This window comes from Capricornis sumatraensis, chromosome X (assembly GCF_032405125.1).
Source record: "Capricornis sumatraensis isolate serow.1 chromosome X, serow.2, whole genome shotgun sequence".
NCBI classification, from domain to species: Eukaryota; Metazoa; Chordata; class Mammalia; order Artiodactyla; family Bovidae; genus Capricornis; species Capricornis sumatraensis.
In genome coordinates this window covers 41,413,477-41,441,429 of record NC_091092.1, presented here as the reverse complement: position 1 = coordinate 41,441,429, position 27,953 = coordinate 41,413,477, and the positions used below count along the sequence as shown (strand labels likewise).

Genomic DNA, 27,953 nt, shown 5'->3' with positions numbered 1-27,953 from the left:
ATGCTATGCATGCGTTTTCAGTTGCTACAGTCGTGTCTGACTCTTTGCGACCCTAGGGAATGTAGCCTGCCATTCTCTCTGTCCACGGGATTCTCCAGACAAGAATACTCGTGGGTTGCCATCCCCTTCTTCAGGGGATCTTCCCAACCCAGGAATCGAAGCTGCATTTCCTGTCTCCTGTGACTCCTGCATTGCAGGCAGATTCTTTACCACTGAGCTACCAGGGAAGCCCCACTTATGAGGTATATAGTATAGCATTTAAGGGCTTCCCAGGTGGCACTGAGCCACCAGTAGTCATATATGGGTGTGAAAGCTGGACCATAAAGAAGGCTGAGCGTTGAAGAATTGATGCTTTTGAACTGTGGCACTGAAGAAGACTCTTGAGAGTCCCTTGGACAGCAAGGAGATCCAATCAGTCAATCCTGAAGGAAATCAACCCTGGATATTTATTGAAAGGACTGATGCTGAAGCTGAAGCTCCAATACTTTGGCCACCCATTGGGAAGAACTGACTCATTTGAAAAGACCCTGATGCTGGGAAAGATTGAAGGCAGGAGGAGAAGGGGACGACAGAGGATGAGATGGTTGGATGGCATCTCTGACTCGATGGACATGAGTTTGAGCAAGCTCCAGGAGTTGATGATGGACAGGGGAGCCTGGTGTGCTACAGTCCATGGGGTCACAAAGAGTTGGACATGACTGAGTGACTGAACAACAGCAGGTGGAGCTAGTGGTAAAGAATCTGCCTGCCAATGCAGAGTTCAGTCCCCAGGTCGGAAAGATCCCTGGAGTAGGAATGGCTACCCACTCCAGTATTCTTGCCTGGAGAGTCCCACAGACAGAGGAGCCTGGTGGGCTACAGTCCATGGGGTTGCAAAGAGTTGAGCATAACTGAAGCAACTTAGCATGCACACACATACCTTATACTTTCAAGGCAAGGATAGTGTATTATTTATTTCCATCTACCTAGCATTTACATACCCCTAGTACCTAGCACAGAGTCTAGTATTAATAAAGGATTGGTAGCTAAAATTAATGAATAGTTTTAAATCTTCAAATTTCTGATGATTTTGAAGAATTAATGGACTGGTCCTTTGGATTGTATTAGAAAATCTCTTGAGTTCATTCAATGTTTAGATTCAAGGACTGAGATAGTGTATGAAGTTAAGAAGAGATTGTTATAGATAAGCTTTCCAAGAAGTTCTTAATATTCTAAACAACAAAGTCACAAATGAACATTTAGCAATTGATGAAAATGAAGATTAACTTTCTCAAGCGGGCTTGGAAACCCAGTAGAATTGCTCTGGCATCTGCTCCACATTTCTGGGCGTGGTCATAAACCAAGGGAAGAATCTAGTATGCGTGTTCTACTTTGTGAGGGATCTGGGGCAGATGGTGGTGGTACAACCTAGAGCTCACTTCTGCCACAGGTGACTGAGATGTTTGGCTAAGTGATCTCAAGGAGCAGTTGGAATGCAGTCTCTCTAGGTAGTCTGAAAATGGTAATAATTTGATTTTTCAAGGCTCCTGAAATGGCATCATTTCGGGGTACATCTGTTGTGGACCTCTGTTCTTTGGAAGGAAATGAAGGAAAGTGCTAAGTTAATTTTAAAAGTCTTGGGAAACGTGATTATTTTTGTTTTTAAACTATGTCTTATTTCTTGAAAAATCTGTTATTGTTGTTTTCCTTTCTCTCATAAGAAATGCAGAACTCTGATTATTTGGGATAAATTGTGTCTAGAGGGCTTCAGATTGGAGAAAATGGGATGGTGACATTATTACTTTCTCTCTCAAACCAGTGACACTAATCAGGCCTTATGCCAAGGGTTAGGAGCAGCAGATGTAATCCTGAACCCACAGTCTCTGTAGAGTGGATAAGGCTTCCAAGCCATGTGGAAGCTGAACTTACCAAGGAAGCTTAGCTATTATCCTTCCAGATGTTCAGCTTGCAAATAGCAGAGGTGTTATTTTCAGTATCAAATGTATAGATAAGTACATGCCTTGTTTTTTTCATCCTGATACCGTTTAGGGGATAAATTCCATTTTCAGGTCTGGCAATCTGTCAGATAGCTCCGTTTAAAGTTATCTACCAAAATGATTAAATTGGTGATAGCTTTTATTCTTGGCTAAGAACTTGCCTTTCCTCCAGAGATGAACAGGCTTAAATCGTTATATGAGTTTATATAGTATATGGTTGGTTGTCAAATATTTATCTTTGTCTAAAAATGAAATGTCTTGAAATACAATTTCTTTTTAACTGAATAAATCAATGAGAGAACTTCTCATTTAGCCATTTTTTAATTGCTATTTTTATGAGAGGCCAGAATGTTAACTGAATCCTGACTTTCGTCATTTGAAATATAATTTGTGTGTTTAAGAATTTACGTACACATCAAGGTTTGGACTTCATGTTCAGAAAGAAAAATTTATTTATAGGAACAAACAGCTGCAGGAGTTGAGGCAAGTGCCAGAAGTAAACACGAGTCAATTATTTAAGGCAAATGGGACCTTAATCACCACAGCAATAGAAAAATCTCAAATTCAATTAAATACTGGACTTTCATGGTTTAATTTGTGGGCATTTCTATGTCTCTTATTTTACAGAGGCCTTTGAAATTGTTGTTCGCCACGCCAAGAACTACACCAATGCCATGTTCAAGAACAACTATCCGAGCCTGACCCCACAAGCTTTTGACTTTGTGGGGGAATTTTTCACTGATGTATCTCTCTACATCCTGGGTTCTGACATCAACGTGGACGACATGGTCAATGAATTGTTTGACAGCCTGTTTCCAGTCATCTATACCCAGCTAATGAACCCAGGCCTTCCAGAGTCCACCTTAGACATCAATGAGTGCCTCCGAGGGGCAAGGCGTGACCTGAAAGTATTTGGGAATTTCCCCAAGCTTATTATGACCCAGGTTTCCAAGTCACTGCAAGTCACTAGGATCTTCCTCCAGGCCCTGAATCTTGGAATTGAAGTGATCAACACAACCGATCACCTGAAGTTCAGTAAGGACTGTGGCCGAATGCTCACGAGGATGTGGTACTGCTCTTACTGCCAGGGACTGATGATGGTGAAGCCATGTGGTGGCTACTGCAATGTGGTCATGCAGGGCTGTATGGCAGGTGTGGTGGAGATTGACAAGTACTGGAGAGAATACATCCTGTCTCTGGAAGAACTGGTGAACGGCATGTACAGAATCTATGACATGGAGAATGTACTGCTTGGTCTCTTCTCTACGATCCATGACTCCATCCAGTATGTCCAGAAGAACGGAGGAAAGCTCACCACCACGGTGAGTACCATTCTACCGTTTTCCAAGGAATTGGATTCTATTGGGGGTGTGATGGCATGGCCAGTAGAGGTGCCGATGGAGAGAACTAAGAAAAATATGGGCAGGGATGATAGAGGGCCTGAATGTCATCACAAAGCTGGGCAGTGCATTAAATCCACAGGTTATGGAGTCCAAAGCCTGGCTTTGCATTTTAGCTCCGTCTACTTTCTTGTTATCGGACCTTGGTCATGAGGCTCTGTATGAGCCTCATCTTGCTGATCGATAAAATAAGGATTAAAAAGAATACCTTCTTCATTGGGAGTAACATGGGTTACAGTTCTTCAGTAATTATTAGTTATTATTGCCACTGCTGTTAGTTAACACAACATTCTTGACCACCCTGTGAGGTATGAGCTATTATCTCCATTTTGTAAGCGAGGGAACTGAACCTCAGGGAAACTGCAACTTGACCAGGGGCACCCAGCTATAGTTAATGAAAGAGCCATGATTCACAAATTGATCAGGTGCCTTTTAATTAGGTTATCACCAGTTTCACTGATTCTGATTTCACTCTTGTGCTCTTAATCACATTACTATTTTGAGTAGCGGAGAAGGCAATGGCACCCCACTCCAGTACTCTTGCCTGGGAAATCCCATGGACTGAGGAGCCTGGTGGGCTTCCGTCTGTGGGGTCATACAGAGTCGGACATGACTGAAGCGACTTAGCAGCAGCAGCATTTTGAGTAGTTGATTTGCGATGTTAGTTTTGATTTACATTTTGAGTAGTGACTTTGAAAGTAGGAAACCCAGCTAGAACCCACTAACTAAAGCTACAAATGAATGAGGCAAAACATTCATATTTTCCAACAGTTGTTTTTGCAGCCTTGATTTATACCAGTGTAAGCCTGATGGTATTTGTATTGGGGTGGGACAGTTGTGTGAGGGAGCAGCTTGCTTGGTTTCAGTCAAACATTATTAGTTACATTGTACCTCCTAAGCTAGGATGCACACATTCAGAACCACAGGAGCACACACTTTTCAATACAGAAAAGAACATAGAGCCAAGAGCTATCAGTTAGATCTCACTAAGGTTATAATGACTGATTCCTGAATGTTGCCAGCTTTGTTGAAGGAGATGGCAGAATCATCTAATACACCAGCCTTGTTGGGATCCTACCACATTTGAAGTGCTCTGCTGACCAGTTTACATAAAATTATGTCACAGTAATCTATGGGATAGATGCTAATATTATCCCCATTTTACACAGGAGTAAATGAAGCCAGCTTCAGAGCTGGCTTGAGTAAAATAAAAATAACTAAGGTCATGGCATCTGGGGCCATTACTTCATGGCAAATAGAAGGGGAAAAGGTAGAAGTAGTGACAGATTTCCTCTTCTTGGGCTCCAAAATCACTGCGGACGGTGACTGTAGCCATGAAATCAGAAGATGATTGCTTCTTGGCAGGAAAGCTATGACAAACCTAGACAGTGTGTTGAAAAGCAGAGACATTACTGTGCTGACAAAGGTCCGTATAGTCAAGGCTACGATCTTTCCAGTGATCACGAATGATTGTGAGAGCTGGACTAAGGCAGAATGCTGAGGAATTGATGCCTTCTGTGGTATTGGAGGAGACTCCTGAAAGTCCCTTGAACAGCAAGGAGTTCAAACCAGTCAATCTTAAGAGAGATCAGCCCTGAATATTCACTGGAGGGACTGATGCTGAAGCTGGAGCTCTAGTATTGTGGCCATCTGACACTCACAGGTGACTCATTGGAAAAGTCCCTGATGCTGGGAAAGATTAAGGGCAGAAGGAGAAGAGGGCATCAGAGGATGAGATGGCTGGACGACATCACTGATGTGCTGAATGTGAACTGGGGCAAACTCCAGGAGATGGTGAGGGACAAGGAGGCCTGACGTACTGCAGTCCATGGGGTTGCAAAGAGTCAGACACAGCAACAAGATGAAGCTTAGTGGCTCAGCTGGCAAAGAATCTGCCTGCAGTGCGGGAGACCTGGGTTTGATCCCTGGGTTGGGAGGATCCCCTGGAGAAGGGAAAGGCTGCCCACTCCAGTATTCTGGCCTGGAGAATTCCATGGACTGTATAGTCCATGGGGCACAAAGAGTCAGACATGACTGAGCGACTTTCACTTCACTTTACAGAGCCTAAATATCTTGCCCAGACATCAAAGCTAGTTAAGTGGCAGTGGGGAAACTGGGATTCCAACCCTGGCTTGTTGCCTTGCTTGATTCATGCTCTTACCTTCTATATAGTGTAGCTGCTGTGTACTCTGAACCATCGCTTACCCAGAATGTGGAGGGCAGATTGGGCCATTTAGCCCTGTCTTTAAGCTCTGCAAGTACGAAATGATAGAGGTAATTGGTTTCTTTGGTGAATTAAACGAGAAAGGAGAACAAAAAATGATGCAACCCACAGGATGGCTACTCATGGAGCTGCTCTAATTGTCCCATTCAGAATGTTAGCCATTTAAAACACATTTGCTGAGAAAATATTTTATAGTAAAATGAACAGAAATGTCCTAACGATAGTGTTCTTCAGTGGTTAATTATTCCTCTGATTGCTTTATAATTCGAGGCCAGATTCTTGGGCCTTAAACAAAAGTAAATCTCAGAGAACTAGAAAAATGAAAAGCCAATGCATTCGTATGTTCATTTCACCTGATGTTCGTTGAGGGCCCTCTATGTGTCTGACAAAAGTGAGAATGCCAGGGGTGTGGAAATGTCTTCAATAAGAGAAAAACAAGAAGATAACATTAAAGACAGAATATGGGAGTGTTTAAAGTTTGCCTCTGATATTGGTCACTTGACAGCAACATTTTGAAAACTGATATTGGTCACTTTGACAACATTTTGAAAACATGTTTTCTCCTCTGGTTATTTTCAACACAGAAAAATAGAGTAGGGGACCTGGTAGTGGATTGAGTCCACTATTTTGATCAGGCTCTAGAAATGAAAGTTTATTTAGTGAACATTTCTTAAGCATTTGCTCTGTTCATGGCACTTTGCCAGGTGCTGGGTACTCAGTTGCCCCAGACATAGTTCTTAAGTCTTTAAAAGGTCAGTTTAGCTTTGTTGACAGACAGATGTGTAACTAAATAATTTTCAGTGCAGTGAACATCTCACTACAATGTGAATGTTAGAAGGCCTGAAAGAGATTACCTAGTCCAGTCCCTTTGATTTACAAATGAAAAAATAAAGTTCAGAGAGGCTTACCCACAGTTGTATAGTTAGTGGAAGAGCCAGAAGTAGGGCCCAAGGTCTGCTGCTGCTACAGTCGAGCACTCATTCCACCACACTAATCTGTCTCCCATAAGACCCTCCCAGATTTTCACTCAAAAAGCTCCATTAGGATTCTGCAAAGACATCATGAACTTAAATTGAACAGCTATTTTGGGGGTGCCAAACCTGCTGTGTGTTAGGTGCACGTGGGCCCGTCTGTGTGTGTGTGCACACACACAGAGGGAGTACATTTCATGCCATTATCATTCAGGAAGAAAAGCCTTGGCTGTCAAGAGGTGCTCAGTGATGCAGTCAGGCCCTTTCTGTTTTGGCCATTAAGGGCCTGATTGCTCCCAGCTCCCAGCTGGTTATGAGAGCGTGAAGTCTGTCTTCCCCAGGGAATGCATAAACTAGAACAGAAAGCGTATGTAAACTCTGCCTTGTTACTGGTTTATGATTGCCAGCTCTAAGTAATGTATACCAAATGGTGGGGGTGGGGAATCATTGCCCAGGTGTGATCCAGCTATACTCTGTATGCCCCATCAAGGGGCCGGGTCATTTATGGGTGGTGAGGGGAAGTGAGGGCTAGGTGGATTACAGAACCCTATTCCTGTTAACAAAACCACAAAGTGCCCCCAAGCCTAAGCTGCTTGAAACTAAAGCATTAATGAGATTCTGCTGCGGCACCTTCACCTTCCAGTTGTGATCAAATGTGAGACCCGGCCAGTTAGTCCTGATTGAGGTTAAGTTATGATGAGAGACCTCTTTGAAAATCAGCTCTGCCAGAGCTCTGTTAGGACAGCATTTTTAGCTAGCTCTAAGCTATGCATGAAGTCTGCCATGGGCTTACCCAGTGGCTCTGCGGTGAAGAATCCACCTACAATGCAGGAGCCATGAAGTCTGCCAAGCAGGGACTTTGCTCATCTATCCCAGAGCATGAAGGACATTTTGGTCTTATCTAAGTGAGTGGGGCACTGTGAATTTTTTTATAATTATGGCCTATTAGTGTTTTAGTTTTCCCTAAGATATTTTTCCATTCTTCAGACTACCAAATGAAGACATGTGAGCAAATGTTAGGATGTTGTTCCTTGCTGCACTCCTAGAGGTGGTAAGCATGTGGTTCTCAAACTTGACTCATCACCACAATCATCTAGCGAACTCATTAAACAGATTCCTGGAGCCCCTCCCCCTGCCCTGGGGATTCTGATACCATAGTCTGTGCCAGAGAATTTGTCACTTAAAAAGTACTCCATTTGATTCTGATACTTCCTTGGAAGCAAATCCAGCCACTTTGTTTAGAAGATAAGGCCCAGAGGTTGGAAGTGAATGACAATGGTAAAGCTGTGAGCACATCTATCAAATGGGGCTGATATATGGGAATGCATTGAAATGATAGGTTCAAAGTACCTGGCAGAGTTCGAGGCACATGGCCAGTATTAACTAAGCCGCAGTGCAGTACTCTTTCTACAACGTGTTTCTAAGTGCCAAATGGATAATGAGCTTTTCTTAAACTTGTTTTTAAGTGCCAGGAGGTTTCATGTTATTTTAACCCAAAGAAGTGAATAAAAATACCAGTATTTTACTGTGTGTTTATATGTGTGAGAGAGAGAGAGAGAGAGAATGAGAGCAGAGGTGAGAGGAAGGTAAGGAAAGAGAAAAGTTTTACTGAAAAGTATTAATGATGGGAATGTAAATAGATCCATCTTGGTTCTTCATCTACATTTGTGAACAAGGTTAAATATCATGGCCCCAAGTGAGTACTGAGTAGATCTTTAATAGTATTGAGGCATGCTTTGGGTAGTATTGAGAGTATCATTTTTAAATTTATCAGCACATTATTGAATTCCATACCTTATGAATGTGCTCAGTCCTTCAGCTGTATCTGTTTCGTGGCGACCCCATTGACAGGATTCTCCAGGCAAGAATATTGGAGCAGGTTGCCATTCCCTTCTCCAGGGGATCTACCTGACCTAGGGATTGAACCCGGGTTTCCTGCATTGCAGGCAGATTCTTTACTGTCTGAGCCACCAGGGAAGCCCAATAATCAGCATGTTGGATGTTTATTACTAATTCAGAAAGTTTCCCAAGAATCTCTATGATTGTACTTACTTTCTTTACCCCCCTAAATTGCTCATATGTCCTCAACATGGCTGTTTGCACTTTTATTTTTCCATTTTTACTTATGTACTTTCTTTATTGATTCATTTCAGAGTTTCTCAGCATTAGTGTTTCCTCTCCCACAATTTCATTACTTGACTAGTTATGTGCTTCATTGAATGTTGTCCAAAACTGCGACCTTTTATACCTTCTCTGTTTCTCCCCTTCTTTCCTCACTTCGGTTCACTCGCTCAGTCATGTCCAACTCCTTGTGACCCCATGGACTCTTCCCTGTCCATCACCAACTCCTGGAGCTTGCTCAAACGCATGTCCATCGAGTCAGTCATGCCATCCAACCATCTCATCCTCTGTCAGCCCTTTCCCCTCCCAGCATCAATCTTTCCCAGCATCAGGGTCTTTTCAAATGAGTCAGTTCTTACCAACAGGTGGCTGAAGTATTGGAGCTTCAGCATCAGTCCTTTCAATGAATATTCAGGACTGATTTCCTTTAGGATGGACTGGTTTGATCTTGCTGTCCAAGGGACTCTCAAGAGTCTTCTCCAACACCACAGCTCAAAAGTATCAATTCTTCAGCACTCAGCTTTCTTTACGTTACAACTCTCACATCCATACATGGCTACTGGAAAAACCATAGCCTTGACTAGACGGACCTTTGTCAGCAAAGTAATGTCTCTGCTTTTTAATATGCTGTCTAGGTTGGTCATAGCTTTTCTTCCAGGAAGCAAGCATCTTTTAATTTCAAGGCTGCAGTCACCATCTGCAGTGATTTTGGAGCCCCCCCAAAATAAAGTCTATCACTGTTTCCATTTTTTCCCATCTATTTGCCGTGAAGTGATGGGACCGAATGCCACGATCTTAAGTCGCTCAGTCGTGTCCGACTCTTTGCAACCCCATGGACTGCAGCCCACCAGGTTCCTCCATCCATGGGATTCTCCAGGCAAGAATACTGCAATGAGTTGCCATTTCCTTCTCCAGGGGATCTTCCTGACCCAGGGATCGAACTCAGGTCTCCCGCATTAGAGGCAGACGCTTTAACCTCTGCGCCACCAGGGAAGCCCTGTTGAGCGTTAAGCCAGCTTTTTCACTCTCCTCTTTCACTTTCATTAAGAGGCTCTTTAGTTCCTCTTCGCTTTCTGCCATAAGGGTGGTGTCATCTGCATATCTGAGGTTATTGATATTTCTCCCAGCAACCTTGATTCGGGCTTGTGCTTCATCCAGCCTGGCATTTCGCATGACGTACTCTGCATATAAGTTTAATAAGCAAGGTGACAATATACAGCCTTGATGTACTCTTTATCAATTTGGAACCAGTCTTTCCTCACTACGATATTCATTTTAGCACTGTCTGAAATAGCATTCTTCTCGGGAACATTTAGTGAGTGTCCAATTGTGGAGCCACTAACAGACAAGGAGGTGCAAGAAGTGGCTGGAAAGATGACCGTGACCATTGCTGTCCTCAGAAATCATTTGGCCAGGAGGTAGCAGAGCTGGGATTCAAAGCTGGATCTGTCAGACTCCAAAGCACATGCTTCTCACGATTTCTCTACATTGCTCTTTCAAATAGGTTCACTCTCTTCTCACCAGAATTTCTATTCCTTTACCACAGGCTATGTGGGTCTTGATTATCTTGTTTAATATCCTGTATTACTCTCTACTATTTTTACAGCTGCACAATCAGTTTGTGAATTCATTCTCCCTCCTTGGAGATTTCTCCTATAGTATTCCTCAATCAAGTACTACAAAACATGAGAGTTTTCGTCTTTGTAACATTTAAAGGCACGGAATAGTTTCTAGGGGAATAATGAATGTTTTTGTAGGTGATGGAAGACCCAATCACATGGTGAAATGACTTGGCCTAAAATCTGTATGCACTGTGCCGACAATGAGGTATAGATTATTTTGCCGCTGCAGTGTTTGGAGTCTGTCTATTGGATCAACATACAGTTTTTAATGCATTTGTCTTTGATTCTGGACCTCAGTACACCCAGATCTCCATTATGGAGTCTCCTTAATATTAGTAACACTGCCTACTGAGTACCTAACATATTCCAGTATTCAGGTACATCCATTTTCTTGGGTAGAATTTCTGAAGATAGCTTCAGTGAAGTCAGTATTTATTTATGTGTGCTAGGAAGCTCTGGGGAAGATTCTCTGTTGATCCTCAATAATAATTCACTCTATCAAATTCTTATATTTTGCTGTCTATGTGAGTGACTGTAGCTCATCAGAATTTCCAAGATTAGCCCTACGCTTTTGAAGGCTGAGGTTATTTCTCAGGTGTCAGAATGTCAGTGTTTTTCTCCTCACGCCATCACTTTGGACTTTCATTTTTTAGTCTCATATAGAGATACCTTGTCTGAATTCAGACAAGCTGTTGTCAGTAGCAAGTGATTTCAAAGTGATAAAAACAAGTAAATGTCTCACTGCCTAATTACTGTCTGCAGGTCAGCATCTAGAACTGTGGCAGGCAGCTTTATTTGCATGAGGTCCATTTCTGGAGAGAGAAAAATGTTTACAGGATGCCTTCTTTTTTTTGTTCACAATAAAAATAGCTTTAGTGATTCCCATGGGGAAAATATATAGTTTTAAAACATAGAGTACCTATTTATTGGCAAGCCAAATACAAATGAAAAAATCTACATCACTTTCAGGCACCTAATGTTAATTTTCGGACAAGTTTCAAACAGTAGTCACACAAGGGAAGCTCTTTATAATGCTTCACCTTGAAATTATGTATATTATGGGTCATATTAAGGAATCCAATGGGCTCCTCACAAATCTAGAATTACTCGCCTTTACCTTGGCAAGAGTGGCAATGTGTTATATGTTCTGAGTCTTTAGAAAGAAGTCTTCCCCCCTTGCTGTGGTCTCTGGAGTAATGTGGCAAGAAAGTGTCCTCAAGAACTGTGAAACATCAGAGATTTTTACCCTGATTGCAAACTAACAAGTTACCCAGCCAGTATCGTGGATGCTGGATAAGGAGAGGAGACTCCGGCTCAGGGATGCAGCACGGTTTACTTCTCACAGTGAGAGCAGTAGCCTGAGTATCAGCGTTTGTGCCAGGTCCCCAAGCCCCAGCTCCCATGGGGAAAGGCAAAGAGAACCAGATGACTCCTACACACACACAGTGAGCTGCATTACAGGAGAGGAAGCTTGAGCTTCAGTTCAGTTCAGGCTCTCAGTCGTGTCCGACTCTTTGCAACCCCATGGACTGCAGCATGCCAGGCCTCCCTGTCCATTGCCAACTCCAGGAGTTCACTCAAACCCATGTGCATTAAGTCAGTGATGCCATCCAACCATCTCATCCTCTGTCATCCCCTTCTCCTGCCCTCAATCTTTCCCAGCATCAGGGTCTTTTCCAATGAGTTAGCTCTTTGCATCAGGTAGCCAAAGTATTGGAGTTTCAACTTTAACATCAGTCCTTCCAATGAATACTCAGGACTGATTTCTTTTAGGATGGACTGGTTGGATCTCCTTGCAGTCCAAGGGATTCTCAAGAGTCTTCTCCAACACCACAGTTCAAAAGCATCAATTCCTCAGCACTCAGCTTTCTTAACAGTCCAACTCTCACATCCATACATGACTACTGGAAAAACCATAGCCTTGACTAGCCAGACCTTTGTTGACAAAGTAATGTCTCTGCTTTTTAATATGCTGTCTAGGTTGGTCATAACTTTTCTTCCAAGGAGTAAGCGTCTTTTAATTTCATGGCTGCAATCACCATCTGCAGTGATTTTGGAGCCCCCCAGAAATAAAGTCAGCCACTGCTTCCACTGTTTCCATCTATTTGCCATGAAGTCATGGGATCAGATGCCATGATCTTCGTTTTCTGAATGTTGAGCTTTAAGCCAACTTTTTCACTCTCCTCGTTCACTTTCATCAAGAGGCTCTTTAGTTCTTCTTCACTTTCTGCCATAAGGGTGGTGTCATCTGCATATCTGAGGTTATTGATATTTCTCCCAGCAGTCTTTTTTTTTAAGTAATTTATTTTAATTGGAGGCTAATTACTTTACAATATTGTGGTGGTTTTTTCCATACATTCACATGAATCAGCGATGGGTATACATGTGTTCCCCATCCTGAACTCCCCTCCCACCTCCCCCCCAATCCCATCCCTCAGGGTCATCTGAGTGCACCAGCCCTGAGCACCCTGTCTCATGCATCAAACCTGGACTGGTGATCTGTTTCCCATATGATAATATACGTTTCAATGCTATTCTCACAAATCATCCCACCCTCGCCTTCTCTCACAGAGTCCAAAAGTCTGTTGTTTACATCTGTGTCTCTTTCATTGTCTCACATATAGGGTCATCATTATCATCTTTCTAAATTCCATATATATGCGTTAATATACTGTATTGGTGTTTTTCTTTCTGACTTACTTCACTCTGTATAATAGGCTCCAGTTTCATCCACCTCATTAGAACTGATTCAAATGCATTCTTTTTAATGGCTGAGTGATATTCCATTGTGTATATGTACCACAGCTTTCTTATCCATTCATCTGCCAATGGGCATCTAGGTTGCTTCCATGTCTTGGCTATTGTAAACGGTGCTGCGATGAACATTGTCTCCCAGCAATCTTGATTCCAGCTTGTGCTTTATCCAGCCCAGCATTTCTCATGATGTACTCTGCATATAAGTTAAATAAGCACTGTGACAATATAAAGCCTTGATGTTCTCCTTTCCCGATTTGTAACCAGTCAGTTGTTCCATATCCAGTTCTAACTGTTGCTTCCTGACCTGCATGCAGATTTCTCAAGAGGCAGGTAGGGTGGTCTGGTATCTCTTGAAGAATTTTCCATAGTTTGCGGTGATCCACACAGTCAAAGGATTTGGCATAGTAAATAAAGCAGAAATAGATGTTTTTTTGAAACTCTGTTGCTTTTTCTAAGATCCAACAGATGTTGGCAATTTGATCTCTGGTTCCTCTGCCTTTTCTAAAACCAGCTTGAACATCTAGAAGTTCATAGTTGATGTACTGTCGTAGCCTGGCTTGGAGAATTTTGAGCATTGCTTTACTAGCGTGCGAGATGAGTGCAATTATGTGGTAGTTTGAGCATTCTTTGGCATTGTCTTTCTTTGGGATTGGAATGAAAACTGACCTTTTCCAGTCCTGTGGCCACTGCTGAGTTTTCCAAATTTTCTGGCATATTGATTGCAGCACTTTCACAGCATCATCTTCTAGGATTTGAAATCGCTCAGCTGGAATTCCATCACCTCCGCTAGCTTTGTTGATAGTGATGTTTCCTAAGGCCCTCTTGACTTCACACTCCAAGATGTCTGGCTCTAGGTGAGTAATCACACCATCGTGGTTATCTGGTCATGAAGATCTTTTTTGTATAGTTTTTCTGCGTCTTCTTGCCACCTGTTCTTAATATCTTCTGCTTCTGTTTTCTCCATACCATTTCTGTCCTTTATTGTGCCCATCTTTGTGTGGAAAGTTCCCTTGGTATCTCTGATTTTCTTGAAGAGATCTCTAGTCTTTCCCATTCTATTGTTTTCCTCTGTTTCTTTGCATTGATCACTGACGAAGGCTTTCTTATCTTTCCTTGCTATTCTTTGAACTCTGCATTCAAATGGGCATATCTTTCCTTTTCCATTGCTTTTGGCTTCTCTTCTTTTCACAGCTATTTGTAAGACCTCCTAAGACAACCGTTTTGCTTTTTTTGCATTTCATTTTCTTGGGGATGGTCTTGATCCCTGTCTCCTGTACAATGTCACGAACCTCCGTCCATAGTTCATCAGGGACTCTGTCTATCAGATCTAATCCTTTGAATCTATTTCTCACTTTGACTGTATAATCATAAGGGATTTGATTTAAGTCATGCCTGAATGGTCTAGTGGTTTTCCCTACTTTCTTCAATTTAAGTCTGAATTTGGCAATAAGGAATTCATGATCTGAGCCACAGTCAGCTCCTGGTCTTGTTTTTGCTTAATGTATAGAGCTTCTCCATCTTTGGCTGCAAAGAATATAATCAATCTGATTTTGGTATAACCATCTGGTGATGTCCATGTGTAGAGTTTTCTCTTGTGTTGTTGGAAGAGGGTGTTTGCTATGACCAGTGTGTTCTCTTGGCAAAACTCTATTAGTCTTTGCCCTGCTTCATTTCGTATTCCAAGGCCAAATTTGCCTGTTACTGCAGGTGTTTCTTGACTTCCTACTTTTGCATTCCAGTCCCCTATAATGAAAAGGACATCTTTTTTGGGTGTTAGTTCTGGAAGGTCTTGTAGGTCTTCATAGAACTGTTCAACTTCAGCTTCTTCAGCATTACTGGTCAGGGCATAGACTTGGATTACCGTGATATTGAATGGTTTGCCTTGGAAACGAACAGAGATCTCTCTTTTGTTTTTTAGTTTGCAGCCAAGTACTGCATTTCAGACTCTTTTTTTTTTTTTTTCACTATGATGGCTACTCCATTTCTTCTAAGGGATTCTTGCCCACAGTAGTAGATATAATGGTCATCTGAGTTAAGTTCACCCATCCCAGTCAGTTTTAGTTTGCTTATTCCTAAAATGTCAACATTCAGTCTTGTCATCTCCTGTTTGACCACTTCCAATTTGCCTTGATTCACAGACTTGACATTCCAGGTTCCTATGCAATATTACTCTTTACAGCATCAGACCTTGCTTCTATCACCAGTCACATCCACAACTGGGTGTTGTTTTTGCTTTGGTTCTGTCTCCCCATTCTTTCTGGAGTTATTTCTGCACTGATCTCCAGTAGCATATTGGACACCTACTGACCTGGGGAGTTCATCTTTCAGTGTCCTATCTTTTTGCCTTTTCATACTGTTCATGAGGTTCTCAAGGCAAGAATACTGAAGTGATTTGCTATTCCCTTCTCCAGTGGACCATGTTTTGTCAGAAACCTCCATCATGACCCATCTGTCTTAGGTGGCCCTACATGGCATGGCTCATAGTTTCATTGAATTATACAAGGCTGTGGTCCATGTGATCAGATTGGTTAGTTTTCTGTGATTATAGTTTTCAGTCTGTCTGCCCTCTGATGGAGAAGGATAAGAGTCTTATGGAAGCTTCCTGATGGGATAGACTGACTGAGAGGGCTACTGGGTCTTGTTCTGATGGGTGGGGCCATGCTCGGTAAATCTTTAATCCAATTTTCTGTTGATGGGTAGAGCTGTGTTCCCTCACACAAACTTTTAGGGAACTCAAATCTTTTCTCATAGATACAAAGACTGTCTGCTGCTTTCTCTGACAGAGATACCATTACTATCTTCCAAGACTATTTGCTATAGAAAGATACTTGATACAAAGAGTGTGGGGGTGGGGAGCGATGTGCCTCTGTTTATAAGACATGCAGAAACACAAGAGGACCATGGAGAATTGTCTTGCAACACATGAGTCCCCCAACCTTGGATGGCTGCCAAAACTTCTCAAGTTCATGATGCTTCTGGAGGATCTGTCAAGGAAATAAGAAGTTGCTGAAAGACACTTAGCTCAGCCATGACTGGTTAGTCAAAAGGCGGGATGCGTGCCAACTGTTGGACGCTAGCAGAAGGAACATCAAAGAAGAGATGGCAGCTGTTTTCTCAGCTCTTCAGAGAATACTTTACAAAATATAAAAGGGGCATTTGAGTAGTTGCCTCTGGTTAGGAGTAACCTCGCCACTTTGGGCCTCCACCTACTTGCTACTCTATTGCTGTCTCTTTCCATCTCCAAGCTCTTGTTTCCTTCCTCGCTTGTTCAGGCTCTGGGTTTGGGAGTTTTGTGTTGCTAAGTAGGTTGCATGAGAGTTTTCTCTTTTACTGCAGTTCTATGATGAAGCAAGTGATAACCACAGAGTAGTCAGCAGATGCTTATCCATGTCTGTGGGAGTGCTGTGGAGGACAGATTTGTGCTTGGAATATATTCAGAAAGGTTAGAAAGTCAGGAATATTTGTTCAAGTGGGCAGTAGTCTAGGAAGGCCTCACTGATGACCTGGTATTCAGAGAATCCATATGTTCCCATGATGAGAATGAGGGAGTCCAAAATGCGTTTTGAATGTTGGGTGGCCCGGGAATCAGAGCAGAGGGAAAGCAGCCTTCTATCTGGTGAGGGTAGAAAAGCTCTCGAATACTTGCTTCTTTTTTTTTTTTAATTGCAAAACCTTAAACACCTCAGAAAACATGGAGTCATGTACACAGTGTGATTCCTCTGATTCTTTTTTACCCACTTGGAATAAGGTTACTGTTGGCAACTGTAGGGCTACAGCGTTCACTTACGGTAGTGCCTCTGCTATGCATTTTGCTGTGTTTCTCAGCTCTCAGGCAGAAAATGCTTTCTACTTGGCCTGTTTCTTAGAGGGCTGTCACTCCGCCCCCACATTAAAAAATAAGCATGTATTATGAACATCACAGAAGCATTTTTAAACGAACTTACACTGTAGTATAGTAATTTCCTCCAGGGAAGGGGTAGTTATAATATTTGTTGTAATAAAGAATTTAACAAAAGGCCACAATGACAGAATTTGGGGCACATTTCTTCCAGGGTGTTACAGCCTTCATAAGATAAAACACAAACCTTCGTCATCACCATCAGCCACAACTTTCTGAGTCCTGGTACTGGGTACTGTTCTACGTCTTTCTGTTTGCCATTATTTTCCTTACTGGGGAGACTGTTAATCAGTTCAGTTCAGTTCAGTTGCTCAGTTGTGTCTGACTCTTTGTGACCCCATGCATCACAGCACGCCAGGCCTCCCTGTCCATCACCAACTTCCGAAGTTTACCCAAACTCACGTGCATCGAGTCAGTGATGCCATCCAACCATCTCATCCTCTGTCGTCCCCTTCTCCTCCTGCCCCCAATCCCTCCCAGCATCAGGGTCTTTTCCAATGAGTCAACTCTTTGCATGAGGTGGCCAAACTGTTGGAGTTTCAGCCTCAGCATCATTCCTTCCAATGAACACCCAGGACTGATCTCTATTAGAATGGACTGGTTGGATCTCCTTGCAGTCCAAGGAACTCTCAAGAGTCTTCTCCAACATCACAGTTCAAAAGCATCAATTCTTCAGCACTCAGGTTTCTTCACAGTCCAACTCTCACATCCATACATGACCACTGGAAAAACCATAACCTTGACTAGACGGACCTTTGTTGGCAAAGTAATGTCTCTGCTTTTGAATATGCTGACTAGACTGTTAATAGAGAAAGACAAATAAGCTTTGTTTTGGTGAAGGTACAGAGTTCTTAATGTCCTTTAAAATGTCCATTTGGCAATAGGGATTCAGAATGCATCAGTAGTGTTAGTCGCTCGGTTGTGTCTGACTGTTTGTGACCCCATGGACTGTAGCCTGCCAGGCTCCCTCTGTCCATGGGGATTCTCTAGGCAAGAACACTGGAGCGGGTTACCATTCCTTTCTCCAGTGGATCTTCCTGACCCGGGGGTTGAACCCAGGTCTCATGAATGGCAGGGAGATTCTTTATCATTTGATCTACAGGGAATGCATCAGGCTTCTCAAAAGGAATGCTAGAACGGGCATGAGGGATCTTACTGGGGAGATGAAAATGTTGCCAAACAGGTTTGTCATGGTCGCAAAACTTCATAAATTTAGTAAAAATCATTACATTGTACACTTGAAATGGGTGAACTGTATAAATCCAGAATTACACCTGAATAACAACCAGTCCATTCTAAAGATCAACCCTGGGATTTCTTTGGAAGGAATGATGCTAAAGCTGAAACTCCAGTACTTTGGCCACCTCATGTGAAGAGTTGACTCATTGGAAAAGACTCTGATGCTGGGAGGGATTGGGGGCAGGAGAAGGGGACGACAGAGGATGAGATGGCTGGATGGCATCACTGACTCGATGGACGTGAGTCTGAGTGAACTCTGGGAGCTGGTGATGGACAGGGAGGCCTAGCGTGCTGCGATTCATGGGGTCGCAAAGAGTCGGACACAACTGAGCGACTGAACTGAACTGAACTGAACATTGTGGGAAGAAGGACTTTGTAAAATTTAAAAAACTAGAATTAACATATAAAGCATTTCAAATACAACAATGTATCAGCATATTATAAAACACCTAGTAAAATGACACATGTGTAAATATTAATCATATCATTCCAATAAATTACTCTCGTGAAAGACTTCAGCCCTTTCATCCCAGTTGCCCGGCCTCAACCTCTGACCACACTCTCTTCTAAGCCTATAAAGTAAACAAAAACAAATAAAAGCAGTACTAGAAACTAGAAGGTAAAAAAGTCTCTTTGGGAAGTGCACCCTCCATCAAGGTGGCTTTCTTGTTTTATATGGAGGGGGAGTGAAAGCTGGGGGAGGGTTGATTCTGACTTCCTATTGCCCAAATTCAAATCCTTTCTGAAGAACATTCAGAAAGTGAATTAATTTTTCCTTTTTTTCATTCCACTCAGAATGCCTAAAACAGATAAAGTAGGAAACAGAGTCATTATATTTGGGTGCTGTCTATTATCATTTACTGACTGAGAGTCTATCTAAGCCTTTCTGCTTTTTGCAGATAATTAATTTTGTTCCTAAATGTAGGAAAGAGTGATTGTAATCAGTATGTTTGTACTTTCAGCCACAAATAGAGCCCATCAGAGATATGCAGTCCAAATAAACCTCATATAATATGCAGCCCAAGCAATGCTTGAAGTGAATGTTTTATCTTTTTTTTCCAAAGAAAAAAAGTAAATGTATGATTTTTAAAAGTCGTTCTTGGTATTCTTGTGTAGTTAGTAGATGAACCCCTCTTTTTCTAACTCAAACCTACACTGTGTATTATTTTTATCATTAAATTTCATGAAGTAGAGCTGAAAGAGACTTTGATTTGGCCCAGAAATCACCTTGTCAGCATACACATATCTCTGAGTTCTGGGTGCAGGTTGCTCTTATGCTTCTAGAAAATTATGAATAATCAGATCTAAGTTCAAGGCTCAGGTTCATGCGATAAAACCTAAGAGCGTAATGTTTGTGAATGAAGTTGAAGTCCCCTAAACCCTCCTGAAAGACTTTAGCCCTTTTTTCCCAGTTGCCTGGCCTCCACCTCCGACCACCCTCTCTTCTAAACCTATCCCCCCTCCCTCTTCTTCAAAATTATACCTTTCTCAGTGTCTCGTTCATTCAGGGTCTGCATTTGGTTTAAAATGATGTTTAATCACGGTTTAGTCATCACAGGAAGTCTATTTCTACTTTTGCTTGTTCTCTAATGTGTTCCCTCTCCTGAGACAAACCCACTTCACTTAACAAAATTTTATATCACCAGAAAACTCTTCAAAGGGGTTATTAAAGCTGGAGATCTCAGGTACCGTGACACAGCTATAGGGGGAACTATTTAAATGTGTGAGGGACCTTTCAGTGCTTTTGAAATCACCTGCTATGCATCGTAAAGGGGAAATGACATCAGTTCAGGAATCAGAATATTGATATAGAGTCTGTGCCTTGTGTTACTACAGGAGACTGGTGTTGGAAAAGCAACTTAATCTGTACAGTGAAGAATGGAATGACGATGAAAGTGATTATTTATTAAGCACTTGCAGGTGCCACACATAGCTCTAAGCCCTTTATGTGGATTAACTCATTTAATGTTTATGACAATCCCAACAAGGAAGGAAAAATTATCATTAGTACCATTTTTCCAGGTTAAAGATCTGAGGCAGAGAGACTGGGAAGTAGGTGACAGCTACAAGGTTGCTTTGTGCTGCAGGAGCTTCTTAGGGTCTCCTCTTGCCCAGAGCCACGGCCAGTCTTCGAGTGTGAAAGTGGAGCCTGGCTCCCTCTGCAGGTGGACACAAGATGACTTATTTGGTAGAAATGAGGCAGGGAATTGCTAACGGTCTTTCATTCCTGCTTGCTCTCTGTTATCATTCATCCTGTTTCCTATATGTGGCCTTGAAAACAGCATGGAAACCATTCTTATGGGCTTAGCTTTTATGCTCTGCATTTTCTCATACTTAAATAAATCCTAATTAGATTTTTCTAAATCTGTTTAGAGCTCAGACTTCCCCCCAGGATCAGGGTCTATTCCATTTACCCTTTTTTAAAAAAATCCATTTTTGATAAGCTTAGGTTTAAGAGATACTTTAAAAGATAATGGCACTTAAGGTTCCCCCTTTTCAGATCAGAAATCCAATGAAATACTAAGTTATGTGCCTTTCTTATTATGCATTAAACCCTGCAGTGATCTCTTTCCAAACAGGAAAAGGGATTCCATAGTAATTGAGTTTCTTATTTACTCTACTGCCCCATTCTGCTGAACAATTCTTAATGTAAAGTGAATAGGTTTCTTGACTATAGCAACCTCCTAGCAGATTTTTTAAAAATCATGAACACTTTAAATTACCCTCGGACAGTCTCTTCACAAGTTTTCTAGACAAAGTACTGTGGACAAAAGAGCAAGAAACTAAATTAGTGCCCTTACTCTGATTAAAAATAAAACAGTAATTGTGATAAATTGTCATAATCAAACTTGACAGATGGAAGCTATAGAGTGCATGTTATATTTCCTTCCAGCAAGCCCTGGATCACAGAGGGTGAAAGAATACAGTACTTATGGGAATGTTTCCCTCACACATCTGTGTTTATCAAGTTTTAAAGTCTGTTTCTTCCTCCATCATTTCTTCTGAATCTGTAATCCATTGATTTTTTTTAAAAAATTAATGCATGACTCAAACCACTCTGCTGTGAAAAGCCCCATTCAGAATTGTCTCAGCTTTGGTAATCATTGACCAAAGGCTCTTCAGGAAACCAGGGATAATAAATTGCAACATTCATTTTGATAGCACTCATAGAGATTTTTAAGAGCAAAGCTTTCAAGATGGAAAGCCAAGTCAATACCCTGCACAGGAATGGGCCAGCCTGGTCTTGGAAGGAGCAGGGTGAAAAAAGGTGCTGTGATGTAGTAGAAGGAACACAGGCTTCAGGAGTTACGGTGTGAATCTCTGCTCAGCCAGTCCTTATCTTAGTGACACTGGGCATAGTGTATAATCTCCCTATTCTTAGTTGTATCATCTGTAAAATGGGGAGGAAAATGCCAACCTCTTAGAACAATTATGCAAATTAGCAGTGATGCCTAGCACCTAGTTGCACTATAAAATCTGACATGTAACATGATAGATTTCATATGCTGTGATACCAAGTGGCCTTTTCTTCCTAGGTCTTTCCTCACATGGGGGCATTCATCTTTGGGATCCTCTCATTAGCAACACCATCATTGATAAATATTTACTGAGCTCTTGTGACAAAAGCCCTGTGACAGAAGCTGGTAGCACAAATATTAGGCTGCTGTTTCAACAGATGAAACCAGTTGGGTTGGAGCAGAATTTCTGGATTCTTTTCCTAACACTAGGATAGCTCTGTCGGGTGAGGTTGCTTGTCTGGGTACCCCACGTGTCTCCTGAGGACTTGAAGCTCCTACAGGTCTTTTCATTCAGAGTTCGGTGTGTTTTATTTGTTTGTTTGTTGATTTATTTATTTTTATTTTTGGCTGTGCTGGGTCTTCGTTGCTGCGCAGGCTTTTCTCTAGCTGTGGCGAGTGGGGCTTGCTCTCGAATTGTGGTGCACAGGTTGCTTATTGCGGTGCCTTCTCTTGTTGGGGAGCACAGGCTCTGGGGTGCGTGGGCTTCAGTAGTTGTGGTTCACAGGCTCCAGAGTTGTGGCATTTGGACTGAACTGCTCCAAGGCATGTGGAATCCTCCCAGACCACATATCAGACCCCTGTTCTCTGCATTGGCAGGCAGACTCCTCTCCATTGAGCCACCAGGGAAGTCCTTAGTGTGGTTTTGAATAAGTTCATTCAGCCTGTATGGCTATAGGCCTCTCCTTCCATTTATCCAATGCTTGCCACGAATAAGTAGGAGGATCAATCATGTTCCCCCAAGCATTCAGGTGAGTTGATGCCCAGCCAGGCAGATCAAGTTGAACATATAAGTTTTCCAGCTGCTCAGAGAGGTCTTCACAGAAGACTCATGAATAAAGGGCAGTGTGATATGTCTAGATTCCCGATGGGGATTTCTAGCATTCATTGAATTTGCTTGGGTTTAGTGTTGAAATACTTGGGAGTGGAGGAGGACTCAAGCTGTGTTGATGGTCCCTTTGTTTTGGAGTGTATCTGATGCAGTATGATGCTAAATTGCTTTTGCTGGGCACCACTGTTAAATGATGATTAAATTTAGGTTGGTAGAAAAATAAATAGATCAGCTATACCTCAATACAAAATTAAAAGTTCAAAAGGAAAAAATAAATAGATACCTAGTACATGTCTTTGGGATAATTTAGTGATATCCTCTTGTTTTATACATTATACTTTTATGAAATCCCCCAATTTTGTTGTCTGTTCTTATCCATCCTGCCTACTCAGAGTCTCTTCCCCCACTTTGTAATGAATGGTAACTACCTTTATGATGTGGGGGATTTGGGTTTTCACTCTATTTCTTTAGACATAGGGAAAAGAAGAAAACAATAGGGAGGAAGTGAAGGGAGTTTTAGGAGAGAAACAGGGACATGGGAAGTGAATCAAACCATTTGAAAATGTTTTTTTCTTGGCACATGTCATCTGCAGTATTTATTTAATATAATCATTGCTCCACTCATGCTGGCACAATACAAATAAGTCATAAATTCTAGATTTAAAAAATACAGTGTGTATCAACTATGACTTACCTGACATTTTCTTGATTGCATCAGTTTTAGCATGTGACTACCATTCTCTCCTCACCTCTAGTCTTACATAGGGTAGGGGTTTCATTTTTCTCTTAAATCAAGCTAAAGGGAAATGGAGTCCCTCCTTGGGATAGTGAGGAGCCATCAAAAGTATTGTTGTTCAAAAAAAAAAAAAGCATTGTTGTTCAGTCACTAAATCGCGTCATGTCTCTTTGTGACCCCATGGACTGCAGCATGCCAGGCTTCCCTGTCCTGCAGTATCTCCTGGAGATTGCTCAAACTCATGTCCATTGAGTCAGTGATGGTATCTAACCATCTCATTCTTTGCTGCCCCCTTTCTCCTTTTGCCTTCAACCTTTCCCAGTATCAGTATAGAGAGCATGAATCTCCATCCACAAAATCAGAAGTATAATAAAGTACATTTTAAATGCTTTAAAAAAAAAAAGACTATTTAAAGGCACTTTTTAGGTTCACAGCAAAATTGAGCAGAAAGTACCAAGATTTCTCATATATCTCTTGCCTCCTCAATATCCACAGCCTCCCCTACTATCAACATCCTGCACCAGAGTGGTACATCTGTTATAATCGATGAGCCTACACTGATATGTATCATTATCACCCAAAGTCCATCCTTTATATTAGGGTTCACTCTTGGGCTTTCCTGATGGCTCAGAGGTAAAGAATCTGCGCACAGTGCAGGAGACTTGGGTTCGATGCCTGGGTCAGGAAGATCCCCTGGAGAAGGAAATGGCAACCCACTCCAGTATTCTTGCCTGGAGAATCCCATGGCCAGAGAAGCCTGGTAGGCTACAGTCCATGGGGTTGCAAAGAGACACAACTGAACGACTAACACATTACTTAGTGTTCTACATTCTATTGGTTTTGATAAATGTACAGTGACATGTATCTACCATCACAGCATCATACAGAATAGTTTCACTGCCTTAAAAATTCTCTGTGCATGCCTATTCATCCCTCCTTTCTGCTCCACCCCACCCTTGAATCTCTAGCAACAGCTGTTATGTTTTACTGTCCCCATAGATTTGCCTTTCCCAGAATGTGATGTAGTTGGAATCATACAACATGTAGCCATTTCAGATTGTCTCCTCTCTCTTAGTAGTATGCATTTAATCTTCCTCCATGTCTTTTTGATAGCTCATTTCATTTTAGGCCTAAATAATATCCCATTGTCTGGAGCATCTTATATTTTTTAATCAATTTGAATTCCAGTCCAAATCCTTGTTGCCACTGAGTTAGTGGTAAATCCCACATCATTACTTTTTTTTATTTATTGAGATAAAATTCATATAGAATACATTTACCAATTTACCCATTTAAAGTGTACAATTTAGTGGGGTTTAGTATATTTTGTGGAGTTGTGTAATCATCACCAAAAATCAGTATTAGTACAGTTTTATCTTTCCAAAAGATACCAATAAGTTGTCACTCCCTATTCTCCCTCCCCACCACCCACCTAAGCCCCTACCCTGAAAACCACTGATCTACTTTCTGTCTCTGTGGATTTGCTTGTTCTAAACATTTCATATAAATGGAATCATACAAGTCCAGCCTTTTTTGTCTGGTACCTTTCACGTAACATAATGTATTCAAGGTTCATCCATATTGTAGAATGTTTCACTACTTCTTTCCTTTTTAATGCCCCAATATACTCCATTGTATAAATATAGATGGGCTTCCCCTGTGACTCAGTGATAAAGGATCCACCTGCAATGCGGGAAATGCAAGAGACATGGGTTCAGTCCCTGGGTTGGGGAGATCCCCTGGAGGAGGAAATGACAATCCACTCCAGCATTCTTGCCAGGAAAATCCCATGGATAGAAGAGTCTAGTGGGCTACAGTCCATGGGATCTCAAAGAGTCAGACACGATTGAGAGACTGAGCACAATGACTATTGATGTTGAGTAATTTTGTTTGATTGTTGGCCAAAGAAGATGTATATCCTCTTTGGTGAAAGGGTCTATTGAGATCCTTTTTCAATTTTTAAATTGGGTTATCTGTCATTCCATTGTTGAATTGTAAGGATTATTTGTATATTCTTGATATGATACACTTACCAGATGTATGATTTGCGAATATTTTCTCCCATGGTGGGGGGATATCTTTTCATTTTTCTACTAATATCCTTTAAAACATGTTTATAATTTTGTTGAAGTCTAATTTATATATTTTTGTGTGTATGTCATATCTAAGAAATCATTGCCTAATCCAAAGTCATGATGATTTACACCTATGGTTTCTTCTAAGGATTTTTTAGGCTTTGTTCTTATGTATGATCCATTTTGAGTTAATTTTCTATATTTGGTGTGAGGTAGAGGTACAACTTCATTCTTTTGCTTGTGAATATCCAGTTGTCACAGCTCCATTTGTTGAAAACGCTGTTTTTTCTCCGTTGAATGGTCTTAACAACTTTTTCAAAAATCAATTGACCATAAATGTATGGATTGAACTTTCAGTGAAATGGCAAGAATGGACATCTCTGTCTTTTTATTTATCTTAAGGAAAAAAGTCTTCAGTTTTCCCCATTAAGTATAGAGTTAGCTGTGAGTTTTTCATAAATGCCTTTTATTAGTTTGAGGAAGTTCCTTTGTATTACTACTTTGTTGATTGTTTTTATTATCAAGGTGTATTGGGTTTTTTAATCAAATTCCTCTTCTGCATCTAATGTATATGTGTCTTTTATTCTATTAATGTAATAAGTATACTAAAGTGATAACAAAAATAATAATTAAACTAATTATTATACTAGATGTTAGACCTCCCTTGCGTCTCTGGGACAAATATCACTTGGTTGTGATATATGATCCTTTTAATATATTGGTGGGTGTTGTTTTATACTTTTTTGTTGAGGATTTTGGTATTTATCTTCATGAGAGATATTGGTCTATAGTTTTCTTCTAGTCTTTGTCTGGTTTTGGTATCAGAGTAATATTAGGCTCATAGAACAAGTTGAGATGTGTTCCCACCACTTCTGTTTTTTCAAAAGGGTTTTATAGGGATTGGCATTAATTATTCTTTAAATGTTCGGTAGAATTTGCCAGTAAGGCCATCTGGTCCTGGGCTTTTTTTTTTTTTTTTTTTAATGGGAAGATTCAGATTGCTAATTCAATCTCTGTTATGAATTGACTCAGATTTTCTATTTCTTCTTGACTCATTTTTGCTGTTTTAGGAATTTGTCCATTTAGCATCTATGTTATATAGTTTGTTGACATACAGTTTTTCTTAGTAATTCCTTAAAAGGTATTTTGTTTGTAAAAGACTGGTACTAATGTCCTCTCTTTCATTCCTTATATAGTAATTTGACTCTGTTTTCTGTCAACCTAACTAAAGGTAGATTGATCTTGTTAATTTTTTTCGCAGAACCAACTTTTACTTTTGTTGATTTCTTTATTTTTGTATTCTTGATTTTAATTTGTGCTCTGTTTTCTTCCTTCTCTTTTGACCTGTGTATCTAGTGCATTTATATTTAATGTAGTTACAGATATGGTTGGATTCACATCTGCCATTTCACTCTTAGTTTTCTGTATATGCCTCATGTATTTTTTTGTCTGTGTTCCTCCTTTGTTTCCTTCTTTGCCATTAAGTTTATATTTTTTAGTGTAACATTTTCATTTCTTTGAAGATTTTTTTCCACTTCTTTTGTTATTTTCTTAGTAGCTGTTCTAGCACTTACAGTACACAACTTAAATTGTCAGAGTCTACTTAGGTTTATACTAACAATTCCAGTGAGATATTGATATACCAGTGCTTTGGTTATTTTTCAATGCCCTGTCCACTCTGGTGGCCAAATAATTGTCTGCTTGTTGTTCTAGAGTTTGAAACTGATTTGTTATCTGGAAAAGGCCCTCTCACAGTTCTACTTTCAGCTCTGCCAACTAATTCTGAGGCTTATTTTGCAGTCATCTGCTTCTTTTGTGTTTAGTCTTCATGGAATTTTAATTTTCCTTTCTCCCTACAATTCAATATACTTTGTACTTTCCTTTGGCGACAATGTATCTCAGTGTGCTTTCCAAGTTAGTACTGCTCAAAAGAAGTATAATGCAAGCCACATAGTAATCTTAAATTTTCTAAAAGCCACAGTAAAAAGCTGGAAGAAATAAGTGAAGTTAATATTTTTATTTTGCCTAATTATGCCCCCAAATTAGCATTTTGGCATGTAATCAGCATTTTACAAATTGTTAATGAGATATTTTACATTTGTTTTTCATCTCAACTTGGACTAGTCACATTTCATGTGCTCAGTGGTCACATGATACAGATTGGACAGTGTAGTTCCAACCTCCCCTCTGGGAAGGAATGTAGTGACAATGCCAGTCCCACCCCAGGAAGACTGCTTTCCACAAATAAAACTAATTCAGTTCAGTTCACTCAGTCGTGTCCGACTCTTGGTGACCCCATTGATCACAGCACGCCAGGCCTCCCTGTCCATCACCAACTCCTGGAGTTCACTCAGACTCATGTCCATTGAGTCAGGGATGCCATGCGACCATCTCATCCTCTGTCGTTCCCTTCTCCTCCTGTCTTCAATCTTTACTGGCATCAGGGTCTTTTCAAATGAGTTAGCTCTTTGCATCAGGTGGCCAAAGTATTGGAGATTCAGCTTCAACATCAATCCTTCCAGTGAACACCCAGGACTGATCTCCTTTAGGATGGACTGGTTGGATCTCCTTGCAGTCCAAGGGACTC

General features: G+C 41.1%; 1 protein-coding gene across 3 annotated transcripts in view; it reads left to right on the top strand.

Annotated features, from left to right (window-relative positions):
• The window catches only part of GPC3 (glypican 3), a 458,636-nt gene that overhangs the window by 229,274 nt on the left and 201,409 nt on the right, over positions 1 to 27,953 (top strand). For all 3 annotated transcript variants that reach the window (XM_068962139.1, XM_068962138.1, XM_068962137.1), the window contains one exon: positions 2,604 to 3,298. In XM_068962139.1, coding sequence (XP_068818240.1) covers positions 2,604 to 3,298 — 695 coding nt within the window. The remainder of the gene's footprint in view (positions 1 to 2,603; positions 3,299 to 27,953) is intronic.